Source organism: Saprolegnia parasitica, assembly GCF_000151545.1.
Source record: "Saprolegnia parasitica CBS 223.65 unplaced genomic scaffold supercont2.32, whole genome shotgun sequence".
In the NCBI taxonomy this organism is placed as follows: domain Eukaryota; phylum Oomycota; class Saprolegniomycetes; order Saprolegniales; family Saprolegniaceae; genus Saprolegnia; species Saprolegnia parasitica.
In genome coordinates, this window is record NW_012156426.1 from 311,970 (window position 1) to 324,829 (window position 12,860).

Below are 12,860 nucleotides of genomic sequence, written 5' to 3' on the forward strand. Positions count from 1 at the left end.
CTCTACAGTGAGATACGAGGCAAGAAACGCAGCACGACCTTTTCTTGGGCAGTGCGCTGCGCTGCGTCCAGCTCGGCACGGAGCTCAGCGACGAGCGGTGAGTCTTCCACGTCTCTGTCCGATCGATGGTGCATCCATGAGCTACAATCCATATAGAAAGAAGCAAGCAGTAGTACATGGGGGATGGCTTGGCGTCTTGGCGTTGCTGCTGGCGACGCCACTCTTCCAGCGCGCGCTTCAGCACGGCAAACTAGTCAAGACGTCAGGTTGGAGATGCGGCGTCGTATCATACATGTACGTACCTTTTGGTTGTACTCGAGTTTGAAGCTCTCCATGGTCTGCGTCAATCGCTTGTTTTCGTCGGCCAATCCCTCGGTGCTCTGGGCATCCTGTATCCCAAGTTACACTGCGAAATGCATCGTCGTCAAGCCGCGCACCTGACGCAGCTTGGCGTTCTCGCTGCTGAGCGTCTTGACGGTGTGGGTGAGGCGCGCGATTTCGTGCTTGTGCGTCGCCAGCGCGGCCCGGAGATGCTCCATGGCATCTGTCGACGGTGACGACGAGAGCCCGTCGTCCTACGCATAGTATGTGCTCTTAGGACCCATTTGCACCAAATGAAACAACTAGTAGTACATCATGATGGGGCGGCTTCTCCGGCGACGGCATGATTTCTACAACCGTCACGATGATGCTATGGTGATGATGCAAGTGGCTACCATCTTCTTTGATGGGACTCGGGATCGAGAGGCGCGATGACGGCGCGGTCGAGAGCTGGCTCAAGTACCGCTCGCGGTGGTTCTTGTTGCGGTTGCCGATCGCGGCCTTGAGCGTCGTCTCGCCGTCGACACGGGACACGAGTGGCATGCGCGCATTCCCCGTCGGCAAGAGACAGAACGAGTCGCCGAGGTCCGAGCTCAGGTACTGCTTGGACGTTGGCCGCGCTCCGCCGTTCGTAGCATAGCCCGGAAGGCCGAGCGCTTTCAGCCGCTCAAAGAGGTCCTCCATCTCGGACGCTGCCTCGCGCATGGACGTGGCGCTGGGTGGCGCGCTTGATGATGTCTCGCTCTTGGCCGAGGTGGGCGCTGGGACAAACGGCGCTGCGGACGTCGTCGTCGACGGAGGTGGTGGAAACGACGGGCGGGGCGCCGCGTCTGGCGCGAGCGCCATCTGCCACCGCACGGCGCGCTGCTCGTGGTTCTCCGCAATGAGCTTGAGCGCAGCGCGCGTCTTGACGTCGTCAGCGCCAATGTCATCAAGGGCGCGAAGGTAACATTGGCTCGCCAACTGCTCGAGCTGCTCGGCGCGGTCGAGCTACAGAGTACACCATGAGATGCACGTACTGGCGAGGAAGCTTACATGTCCGGAAGAAGCATACTCTTCGGCCTCGAGCGCATACTGATGGCCGAGGACGACGGCCGATCGCGACGTCGCTGCGCGCTGCGGCCGGCCCGCGGTTGGTTTCATGAGCATCCTGCTGCGATCAAGCCGAATTTCGACCCGAAGAAGCACGGTCGCGAATATGCATTAATAGAGGTAGTGATGCACTTGATATTTGAATGTCCAAGTGAATATTGTATTCAAGAGGTTATGCGGACCAAGTTCAAACGTGGCAGCACCAGCGAGCGAGGATTGGATCTCCGGTTCTGTTGAGGCAACTGATCGAAATGGGGACGGCTTTGCATACAACGTACGATGATTTGTCTCTTTTGTTCATAGCCCTCTCAGGGACGGGCTATGGGTCGTAGGAGGTTTGCATCGTCCGAGTTCTCAAAAATTTCGAGGACTTGGTCGAAGTAGAAACATATTCATTACGTTATACATATTTCACATTCATCCATCGTGGCTTAGTGAACCCCGTCTTCAAGGACTTTGGCGTGCTCCTTGGCAGCGCTGGCCTCGCTCTCGTCGATCTCAGACTCCAAGTTCTTCTCCCAGCCGTCCTTGCGGAACTCACCCTCGAGCTTGGCCATGACGACGGACGCGAGGCAGTTGCCAAAAACGTTGGTGAACGTACGGGCCATGTCCATGAGCCAATCCGCGCCGAGCAGCAACGCCACGGGCCAGCTCGGGATGTTGAACTGGTCGACTGTCGACGCAAGCACGATGATACTGGCCGACCGGACGCCGGCGACACCCTTGGACGAGATCATGAGCATGAGCACCATCGTGACCTGCTCGCCGAGGCTCTTGTCAATGCCAGCAGCTTGGGCGCAAAAGACGGCCGCGAGCGAGAGGTACAAGGTCGACCCGTCGAGGTTGAACGAGTAGCCAAAAGGGACAACGAACGCCGAAATGTGCGGCGAGACACCGAAGCGGGCGAGGCACTCGAACACTTTGGGCAGCGCCGCTTCCGACGTGGCGGTTGTGTACGCAATCACGAGCGGCTCGCGCATCGCGTTGAGGAACTCGACCGGGTTGATCTTGCAGAGGAGGAAGATGGGGCCAAAGACGACCACGATAAACACCACCAGCGTGCCGTACACTGTCGCGACGAGTGCGCCGAGGCTCGCAAGCGCACCGACGCCGTTGGCGCCAATGGCGTTGGCCACCGCGAAGCAGACACCGAGCGGCGCCGTCCAGATGACAATGTCGACAAACTTGAACATCATCTCCATGACCGCGGTCGCGAGCTCGAGCAGCACTTGCTTGTGGTGGCCGTGCGTCTGCGCGGTCGCAACACCGACGAGGATCGACGCGACGAGCACCTGGAGGAGCTCCGAGCTGCCCGAGCCGCCCATCATCTCCCCCCATGTCTTGGGCGTCAAGTGGTTGATCCAGTGCGCAAACGTGAACGTCGACGAGGGCGACCCCGTGTAGTTGCCCTTCTTGGTGATGCCAGCCGCACCGGGCTTGACAAAGTTGACGGCGAGGAGACCCACAATGAGCGCCAGCGTTGTCACGATCTCAAAGTAGATGAACGACTTGAGCGAGAGGCGGCCGAGTTGCTTGAGGTCGTTGTTGCCGGCGATACCGACAATGAGCGACGAAAAGACGAGTGGAAACACGATGAACTGGATCGGACGCAGGAAGATCTGGGCCATCGGCGCCGCGTCCTTGGCGAACGCCGGTGCGAACTGGCCGATGAGGATGCCAATGACCGTGCCGAGAACGATCCAAAACGTCAGCGACGTCAAGATCGTGCGCGTCCATGTCTTCTTGGGCGTCGGGGTCTCGTCCATGGCGCGGTAGACGACCATAGTCCTGTGAGAGAAGAGGTCGAATGGAAAATGTAGAGGATGAAGCGTTTGGTGGTGACGTTGAAGGTAGACGCCATGTGGTTGCTGTTGAAGACGAGGACGAGCCCTCTGCCGCAGGGTTTGCATTACCGATGTGTTCGCTCAGTTCTGGTGTACGTACGTTTGCGTTATACCATGGCGTTATACCGCTCGATGGTGTATCATTGCGGCATGTGGTGTGATTCGTAGGCTGCCAAAGCGGCCACGGGGACGTTCTCTGAAGTTTTAGAAGGGGTGAAGTGTGTGGACGTTAAGGAGGTCCATTCTCATGACACGTATGGCCCACGAAGACTGTACTGGATGCCATACACAAACTTGACGCTGCAACAACACACGTATCTGTAAAGTGTGCGGTATAAACGGCATGCGTTGACGATCTCACCGCTGCTCGAGAACGCGACTGTTGTCGGGGAGTCTGCTTGTTTGTTGGACGCACGACCGCCGACGAACCAAAGTGCAATCTCAGAAGAGGCAGGGTACGAGAGTCGGCGTACTGCACAAACATTCTTCTATATTCCGGTACTGTAGACTGTAGACGTATATATATATATGAACGTGTTTCGCGTTATCTTCGTTGTTACAAAGAGTTCGCATACGTAGAGACTAGCAATCTCCTTCTTCTTCATTCGGTCACCGGGCCGTGGCTGCGCAGGCGGCGGCGCGGGGGTGCATCTTGCTCTTCTGTAGTCGCGCGGGGGCGTTTGTGGCCGCGGGTGAGGCCCATGATGACAAGCTCCGTGGATTCCTTCCAGGCGTCGCGATCGGCGGCAAAGCTACGCAGTTGGTTGAGGTCCTCGAGAGACGCCAGCGACTGAGGCGGCGTCAACGACTGGAGGTCGCGGTGCAGGACGATCGGCAACGTGATCTTGGTGCGGCCTAAAAAACGGGGCGCCTCGGGAGCGGCAAAGAAGCGGGCAGCGGCAATGTTGGCAGGGACGTCTTTCTCCAGGCGCAGCACGTGACCCAGCAGGCTCCAGCGTTGGCGGGCGACGATCTCGCTCAGCGGGACGCTGTTGCAGCGCTTGTAGAGCGCGACGTCGCCGAGCGTGTTCGGGTGAAAGATGCCTAGAAGACTGTAGACGTGTCGTTGATATTGGTGGCTACCAGGTGTAGACGCTTCCGTCACAGTTAGCTCGCTTGTGACGAGGACAACTGTTCGTTCTGCTCTAACGCGCCTGAAAGAAGGTTGCGCATCGTCTTGTACGCTTACAATCGCTGAATATGCGGGCACCTCAAAAACGATTGCGCGTTCCGTTTTAGGCAACTTTGTCAAAGTTGACCAAATTGCGGCTCACACTTTAGCTTAAATTTACTTTGAGCAGCAATATATGACCCCTATAATCGACCATGACACACAATCAATCAGTGTTTGCGTTGAAATCGAAGTGGCAAAAACTAACTCAACGACTTCGCCTACGTAGAGCTACGCCTGAATGCGTGGGAGTTGGCACCAGCACTTGGTCGTTGGGAGTGAGCTGCGTAATACGGAGAGATCCATTCCGTGGTGGACCCCACTCGCCGAGGGGTAGCTCGCTCGAGGTCGTTTTTAACACTCTAACACGCCAAAGAGCATAAAATAACGACGTAGGGTCCTGTACTCGGACCACCCGACAGAGGAGTGCAAGCCGTCATGTGTGTTTCAAACGAAACCTATAACACACAATATTGAAATCAGTATCGACGATGTGAACTCGAGTTCGCTGGCTTCTCAATCAAAAGCATCACACACGCTTAGGACACGCATCAAATCGAGGTCGTAGCGCACACAGTCCACAAAGTTGTAGCGTGACGCTCGACTTTCACGCGTGGACTCTGGTTGGAGCCTGCCGTTTTGCGCGGGAGGCAAAGACGCTTTCCCGCATCGACCAAAAAGCCTGCCAGTACGATGTGCTTCCACACAAAGGTCTCATCGGCAACTCCCTTCAACCCGCTCTGGCATTTTAGATTTCCGCTGGACTGCAGTTTTCTCTTTCGGGTCAGGGATACGGAGCCGACTCGGCTCCTATACGTGCTATGCGCGGTGATCCGTTGGTATTTTTTATTTTGTGCTGCAATTACACGGAGCGCTTGCATTGGCGCCTTCACCTTGCGTACCTCCTTCAATTGGCTTCATTGCGATGCAGAAGGAGCGGGACTCTGGCACCCAGCGCTGAGATAACTCGCGCGTGGAAGGTCCACAAGCGTTTCAAACATCCTCGAAATCCTACGTTATGACAATGCAGGCAGGAGAGTTTTGCGTCTTGTAGATAGCAAATAGAAGGAGCCCATTGAACACATCCCGTGACACGTCTACGCTGGTGCAGTCGCTATCCGTGATCAGCTGCATCGTCGTGCACTGCCGATGGCTCATTGCAGCCGTATCATGTTGCCGGCTCACGGGGTCGACATGACTCGAAGTTCGAAGTGATTTCGTGTGTCCTCGCGCTAAATAGTGTGATCACGTCAACAATACACTGTTTCGTTGTCAGCAAAAGAGACGTCTATTCTAGTTGATTTGGCTACTCGTGCAAGAGCGACGACGCCAGCCAACGATCCCCAAGGTCTATAGCTCGAGCCTTCAACGGCTCTAGTACATTGCTTTTTTATAGGTTGTATGCGTTGTACCAATTCATTCGTGCTCCACACACAGGCTGTAAAATGATGCGCCTTTGGTCTATGACACGTTTTTAAGGGAAAAGAACACTCGAGAGAGGTGCATCTCGCGGGAGAACCATGGTGTCTGTTGCTGTCCGAACCGCTCACCTCGCGACAGGCGGATCTGTGCTCAGATCACACCAGTCACAGCTGATGTCCACGGCCCATGCGATCGAATCGATCGAATCGCTTACGCAGTGTGCATGCAAGCGTCGTTGGTATCATTATCGGCCGTGCGTGTACAAAACAGTGCTTCAAGACAGACAGTGTATAAGATGAGATCCGTGGCGACAGTGCTTGTCACACTCGAAATAGTGTAAGCGTAGCGTAGTCGAAAGTCGAAGGTGGACGCGCGCTTTTTCAGCCGGGCCGCCGATCAGATGCTGGCGCACGTCACCTGCTGCGTCAATCATTCGCATCCCTGCTTCCCAGTGTGGACTTTGCTGTTTTCTACACGGTCACTCAATGTTGGTCCAGCTGCCGTCGGCCAAAGCCGCCGCGATCGACGCCCGCCTGCGGTCGCTCATCGCGGAAGTCACCGAGAGCTCGCCCGAGACGCGTCTCATTGACGCCTACCATGCCGGGTACAAGCTCGCGCGCGAGTCGCCAACATCAAGAGTGCTCTCTCGCAAGAACGCGACGTCGGCGTACCGGGACTTTATGGTCATCAGCGACGCCGGCATGAGCCTCGACGACTACATCGAGCTCGTCTACGTCGAGACGGAGGCCGACTTTCGCCTCCAGCAGACGCTCTTTTACGGTGAAAACATGCTCGACGCGCGCGTCCTCAACGTCACAAAAGAGCGAACGCCAGAGGATCCCTTCTTGCACTTTGGCGTTCGCTACAAGAAGATGAGTATGCCACTCAACGGTGTCTTTGAGCCCCGCGACACGACGTATATAGAGGTACTTCTCCCTCCTATCTCTCTCCTATCTGTATCGCGACTCCATCTCTGTATTTAGTGTACAGGGTCGTTTGTCAATAAGCGCGGCCACCGCGGCGTCTACTGTGTGCGCGAGTCGATGGATTTCGATGAAGTGCCGCCCTTTGACGACGCGACACGGTTCTACATCAAGGCCATCATGGTGTACACCGAGGCAGCGGACGGAAGCGTCGAGTCGGTCCAGTTGCTCCAAGCCAATCCGCTCGGCAACATGCCTGCGCTCGTCTTCAACAAGACAGCGATGAACTACAGCCACATTAGCGACGACAATGCGCGCTACTTGCAGCAGAAGCGCCTTCTCGAGCACGTGGCCGCGACCAAGCCCGTCTCGCTCCCGCGGTGCGTCATTTTTCATGATTTTATGACGGATTTCGGGATTTTCAAAATTTGGTAGAAAATCGGGCGCTTGCTCGTCGTGCGCTGCGTCGTTCCGCGGTCTCCGCGCCCGCCACGAGTGCTGGGGCTGCCGAGACGTACGACTCCATACATAGCCAAAATTGCTCAATCGCCTCATGAGCCGAGATGTAGAGCATGTGTGGCAAGTGTGTCGTGACGATTCCACGCGTCCTCACGTTGCCAGACGGCAACATGAAGGCGACCCCCGAAGAGTTTTGCAAACGCTGCTTTCTCCAGGCGCGGACGTACCGGTCGTCCACTAGTGCGCCCTCTCAGCGCCGTACTTGCTCCCTCAACTTGTTGACATGTCTCATGTAATGGGGGTAGGGTTAGCACCGTCCGACAACGCGGCCTCGCCCCGCGACTCGCACGAGACGCAGCAGTCGAGCGAGAATGAGAGTCACGAGACGTCCGATGATGTGGGTGACGACAGCAGCGACGAAGAGCGCGCGCTGATAGCGACGCGCGATGCAGAGATGGGCGCGCAGCTGACACGACTCCAGCTTGGCATCGAGACCCAGCGGCAAATGGTCGAGAAAATGCGCGAGCGACTCGCCGCCCACAGCGCCATCGAGTAGATCTAGAGATTTTGCTATTAGCTACAATTTTAAGGGTATTTTTGATATACTACTCGGTGGTTGGCTTTAAACTCTCTTAGCTCAAATTGGAAATACAGGATATACACCTGCTCGAAGACCAGCGTTTTTGGCTTTGCCAAGAGTACCAGGCGCCAAGCCAGGGACGAGTGATAGGTAGTAGGTAGTAGCTACAACCCCCGCGCCAAGCAGCGTCCTTCCCTACGTGATTTTTTTTGGCACAATCAGGTGGGCAGCGTGAGCACGAGCGAGAAGCGCGGGTCCCATTCAAGTCCTCTGACGTTACTCGTATCTTTCTACGAAGCCAGTCGCGTGCGCAATCTCGTCATTGGCGACGATCTGATCCCAAAGAGAGCTGCGCGGGCTCGCTTTGGTCGACTCGGCTCGCACTTCTCTGGTCAGGGGACCGGTCGAGCGCGCGCATGCGTGGTCGAGACGATGAGGAAAATGACCCATCTCTTCCTCTTTTACCGACAACTACAATGAGCGTGGCCAACGGGAATTAACACACAAAGATCCTACCGGTGGGCGCACTGCTCCCCCCAATTTAGGCATTTCGCGCTGCGCGTTCGTCTTCTGCCTTTTTCCGCAACCTGGAACACCGCCTTGCGCACTTGCTGCGGGCGGGCAGCTCAGATACTGATTGCGTGCCTTTTCAGCGTCACCGTGACGGACGGCGGCGGCTACACCGTGTTTGCGTACGTAGTCGGCTTCACGAGAAGCGCGCCAGACGTTCATACCTTCTTCGGAGATGACAGGCCCTGGCTTGGGCTTGCGCGCCTTTCGGACCCTTTGGCGGCTCTTGTATGCCTCCTCGAGGGCAGCCATGTTTATCGGAGAGATAGGCCCATGTTTGAGCTCGTGGGCCCTTCGCTGCTCCTCGTACGTGGGGTTGGACTTGCGCTTCTTGTCCCTCTTGTCGAAGAACATCGATCAAGCTGTTTTAGTACACGCGCATCGCATTCGTTTCATTCACAGCGGTTACAGTGCAAGAGCGGTTGCAGTGCAAGCCTACCAAGCTTGCTGGAAATCCTTCTTCCAAGCTTGGGGATATCCTTCTTTTCGATATTTAAGCGGTCTCATAAACATCCTCAATTCGTTAACTACTTGGCTCGATTAATTATTATACCCTTGGGGAGATCAACCTGTAACATAAAACGTTGAGAGCGTTTCACGATTATTAAAGGTTAATATTGCGTCTCATGCGGTTATCATCCCCTCTCCACACGGATTTATTTTCTCTGTATCGAAAAAAACCACGGCACCATCGGCCTTTTGCTTTAAAATTATTACGATACCCATCGGATAGATCGGCCCCAACCACTAGGCGGCCGGCAGACAAGCGCAGTAATTAGTGCTGGTCGCCGCCGTGCTGCTAAGCTCGCCCTGAAGATCCATGAATGTGACGTTAATCGACCTCTGTGCACCACCAATTCGCACAGTCTACAGTGATTGAGCACGACTCAACAGTGTGCTTGTCACGTTTGTTGCCATCAAAAAAGGCTTCCATGAAAGCAAGCACGCTTGCATTGTGTACACTGGTCGACTACAGGCCGACCTTGAGCTGCTGCCGGATCGTGTGCGCAACAAGAGTCGCGCTCGGCCGGTCTTCGGGATGCGGCCGGAGGCACTCTAGCGCCAGCGTCCGCACCCACGACGGGATCGACGCCGTAAACGTCGGCTGGATCGTGCCTTGGATCACGCGACTCATGATCGCCGTGTCCACCAGCGCATTGCCTACACGCCATGTCCGACTTGATACGTTGATACGAAGAGTAGATGCGTACCCTTGTCGTTGCGCATGTCCGAGTACGGAATGAAGTGCGTGTTGAGCTCCGAGATGACCATCCCGAACGAATAAATGTCGGCCGCCGTCGTGTAGTGGTTGTCCTGGAGGATCTCGGGCGCCTACAGAATCGAGATATACTGCGCATCTACCGAGTCGTCGTAGGAGTACCATCCAGCGGTAGGTGCCGACACCGATCGTCATCGTCTCGGTCGTCACTTCGCGCGACGCGCCAAAGTCGGTGAGCTTGGTGCCCTATTCTCCACTGTTGAGAGTCAACACTCTAGAATCACATGAAACCTTTTGCGAGTCCATGAGCACGTTGCGGGACTTGAGGTCGCGGTGGATGACGTCGAGCGAGTGCAGATAGACGAGACCGTCGGCGATCGCAAGCATGGTCTGAAACTTTTCTTCCCACGGAAACGTCGTCGAGACGCCGCCGGGCACATTCGGCTTGGTCTTTTCCAGTACGCTCTTGAGGTCACCGCGGTCCATCCACTCGAGGACCATCTGCAGCTCGGACGGGACGCGCCAGCTCGCACCGATCGTCTGGACAACGTACGGGCAGTCGAGCCTAATGCAAGTCCAAGGTGTGAGCGAGGCATGTAACGCTGCATGTTGGACGAGATGATGTACTTGGCCGTGAGCTTGATTTCGTCAATGAGGCTGAGGATGTCGTCGCGGGAGTTCTTGCCTTGGAGCATGCACTTGATCGCAACCTCTTGTCCTATAATCGTATTGGGTTAGGTCTAGGGTGGATAAGTTGATACTACACACCTTTGTACTCGCCGCGGTAGACTTCCCCGTACGCGCCTTTGGCAATCGACTGAAGTTTCACGAGGGCGCGTTCGTCGAGTCGAAGCAGCTCGAGGTCCTAGCCATATCCAAATGGGCATTCCTCGCGGATAGCAAAAGGCGGAGACCTCCATGTTGAAGGCGGCGCTGACCATGTGTCCCGTCGACGACGTGTCCCCCGCCATCGTTTCCGTGCGCCCGTAGCTTCGGTTGATAGTTGATTCCGTCGCCCTATGGAAAGAAACGTCATCATCGCTGCCGTGTCTCGAACATTCAGCATACGGATTAGCCGCGCGGCGCTTGCGGCGAAAGCACACCAAGGCGGCGACGCACAGCCCAACGACGGCGACAGCCCCGAGCGTCGCCCCCACAATCCACGCCGTCTGCGTCGTCGATGACGTCACGGCCGGTGTCGATGTCCCGGGCGCCGACGAGATTGGCGCCATCGTCGGTGTTGACGCTGCATCACCAATCAGAACTGAGTGTGATTCTGGTTGGACGTGGATACCTGGCATGACGCACACCGAGTACTTGGTCTTGAGCGGTTGGATGGTGTTGGGCGCTTTGCACGAAGCCGAGACATCGATGCCGCCGACAGCAAACGTCGGGACGGACTGCAGCGCCGTATAGGTTGGCTGGTCCACGAGAAATGTTGTGAAATTCGAGTCGTCAAAGTAGCTTCAAGAAGGTGAGAAATTCGTGGTTCAAAAGTGGAAATGATGCAACGTCGTACAATTTGCTCAGTCGATTCGAGACCGACACGTTGTTGAACGTCGTCAGGCGCGGACAGCTGTTGAATTTGCTACATATCAATGTATCAGTACATGTCCAGCTCCGGTGGACGTCCTACATTTCGACCGCGTTGCGGAAATCGATATTGTCGAGCGACGTAAAGTTGTTGTCCCACCCATAGCTACACAAAAACACGATTCGATTCGTCACTTTTGGGGAATCGAAACGTACAATTCCGAGAGCTGGCCGTACGGGACCGTTGTCGGAAGCGTCGAGAGCTGGCACTGCGCAAGCGACCTACCCAGCCTCATGAGGAGACGCGACGAAAATGAGGCGTGGATACAAGCGGGTCATCGACGATGGAAATGCAGCCTTGGAGAGGTCGATGCCAGGGTTGCCTTGAAAGTCCCTACGACCGCGTCAGAGTTTAGCCAAGACGTGCATGTATGAGAGCATACAGCAGCGCGACCATCGAGTCGTTGGACAAGTCGCCAACCTCGCGCACCGAGCCAAAGAATTGACTACCAGGGGTGTAAGAGTGCTGCCATGGGACTCGAGTAGACGTCGTACATGTAAGTGTTGCTAAGTCGCGGGAGCTGTGCGAGGTACTGCGCCTTGTCTACCATAAGAACCGCATGAGCGTGGGGACGCTCGCGCCAACCCTACCTTTGATGATGATTTGGTCGGTCAACGTCGAGTCCTTGAAGACGTCCATCTTCTTCGTGTACATCACCGTCGGCTACAAGACCACATGCATCGCATCGAGGCTGCATGATCCAAGGTACCTTGCAGTTGCTGTCGACAATGCAGAGAATCGCATCGGGCTGCACACAGTAGCTGACCGTGAACGTGGACGCGTAGTTCTGGTACGGGCAGGCGCCAAGGACTGCGTTGGCGCCGAGGCTGAGCGCAGCCTACACATACCCAATGTCTACCAGACTCGTCGAGGACCATGTCGCCGTACGAGTCGTCCGAGCATGGAAGGTAGCGTCGCTTGCGTCGGCAATTGAAAGTGGCGAGGTCGACCTTTTCATCTTCTTTTGACCAATCAGATTGCAGCAGGCGCGCTGAAATTCCCGCATTTTCCAAACCAAATGGCCGCTGACAAGTCCAACGCCGACTTTCTGCTCTGTGCAAGCTCTCTGTGCAGTGCATAGCAGTGTTTAAGGTGCAATCCAATCAAGGATGAGTACAGTCCCATTTGCCGGAATTGAAAGTAATATTTTTCATGGGCGGCAGGAGTCGTCCTCGGTCGTCGTTGATTCGCGCGGGAAATATTGACGTTATCGAGGCTTCTAGAGTGCATGAATTGAATTGATGTACCGTACTCTTGCTTCTACCACTCGACCCACAAACAACGATTGGATCTCGCGCGTACGTACGCGATCGCACGGACATTCCTGGTGTAGCTCCTTTCGAGGCATTGACGTCTCTTTAACTTGACCATGCCGTCGTCAGAGTCCGCCATGAACTTGGCAAATTCGGTTCCCGCGATTGACGACGTCGACGTTTTGTCATTTTGAAAAATGCAATGTACTCTGGGAATTCCAATCCCGACAAAATGGAGCAAGGACAAGTAATACTGCCTGCCTCAACTTGATGTACTAGTATGGCAGGACCCGCGATTGGTTTTGCCAACACAGGTCAAGGTGAGCAGTCACGACCGGTAGCAGGTTCTAAGCGTGGTATAAGCAGCAGTCGACTAGGCATCAATTCTGCACGTCCACTTTACCAAGAGCAC

At 55.6% G+C, this 12,860-nt stretch overlaps 6 protein-coding genes across 6 annotated transcripts in view; 2 read left to right on the plus strand and 4 right to left on the minus strand.

Annotated features, from left to right (window-relative positions):
- Positions 1 to 101, plus strand: part of SPRG_22205 (hypothetical protein) — a gene marked incomplete at both ends in the record, with an annotated part of 3,109 nt that extends 3,008 nt beyond the window's left edge. The window contains one exon of the mRNA XM_012347028.1: positions 53 to 101. Coding sequence (XP_012202418.1) covers positions 53 to 101 — 49 coding nt within the window. The remainder of the gene's footprint in view (positions 1 to 52) is intronic.
- Positions 102 to 401: 300 nt separating this feature from the next.
- Positions 402 to 1,470, minus strand: SPRG_07714 (hypothetical protein; the record flags this gene model as incomplete). Its single annotated transcript, XM_012346989.1, has 4 exons — positions 402 to 575; positions 634 to 671; positions 717 to 1,311; positions 1,357 to 1,470. 4 exons carry the CDS (start codon positions 1,468 to 1,470, stop codon positions 402 to 404), a joined length of 921 nt encoding a protein of 306 aa, XP_012202379.1.
- A 274-nt stretch (positions 1,471 to 1,744) lies between these two features.
- On the minus strand, positions 1,745 to 3,228 carry SPRG_07715 (hypothetical protein). Its single transcript, XM_012346990.1, has one exon. It carries the CDS (start codon positions 3,195 to 3,197, stop codon positions 1,845 to 1,847), a length of 1,353 nt encoding a protein of 450 aa, XP_012202380.1. The 5' UTR covers positions 3,198 to 3,228; the 3' UTR covers positions 1,745 to 1,844.
- Positions 3,229 to 6,335: 3,107 nt separating this feature from the next.
- Positions 6,336 to 7,788, plus strand: SPRG_07716 (hypothetical protein; the record flags this gene model as incomplete). The annotated part of the gene is made up of 5 exons (XM_012346991.1): positions 6,336 to 6,776; positions 6,834 to 7,153; positions 7,209 to 7,287; positions 7,343 to 7,490; positions 7,538 to 7,788. The coding sequence occupies 5 exons, from the start codon at positions 6,336 to 6,338 to the stop codon at positions 7,786 to 7,788; spliced, it is 1,239 nt and encodes a 412-aa protein (XP_012202381.1).
- Positions 7,789 to 8,088: 300 nt separating this feature from the next.
- Positions 8,089 to 8,361, minus strand: SPRG_20442 (hypothetical protein; the record flags this gene model as incomplete). The annotated part of the gene is made up of 2 exons (XM_012347026.1): positions 8,089 to 8,283; positions 8,329 to 8,361. The coding sequence occupies 2 exons, from the start codon at positions 8,359 to 8,361 to the stop codon at positions 8,089 to 8,091; spliced, it is 228 nt and encodes a 75-aa protein (XP_012202416.1).
- A 902-nt stretch (positions 8,362 to 9,263) lies between these two features.
- On the minus strand, positions 9,264 to 12,098 carry SPRG_07717 (TKL protein kinase; the record flags this gene model as incomplete). Its single annotated transcript, XM_012346992.1, has 18 exons — positions 9,264 to 9,543; positions 9,594 to 9,714; positions 9,764 to 9,847; positions 9,893 to 10,166; positions 10,229 to 10,319; positions 10,370 to 10,466; positions 10,516 to 10,618; positions 10,670 to 10,847; positions 10,896 to 11,065; positions 11,121 to 11,189; positions 11,238 to 11,300; positions 11,351 to 11,416; positions 11,463 to 11,528; positions 11,578 to 11,640; positions 11,690 to 11,738; positions 11,786 to 11,858; positions 11,905 to 12,033; positions 12,084 to 12,098. 18 exons carry the CDS (start codon positions 12,096 to 12,098, stop codon positions 9,353 to 9,355), a joined length of 1,902 nt encoding a protein of 633 aa, XP_012202382.1. The 3' UTR covers positions 9,264 to 9,352.
- Between the last annotated feature and the right edge of the window lie 762 nt (positions 12,099 to 12,860).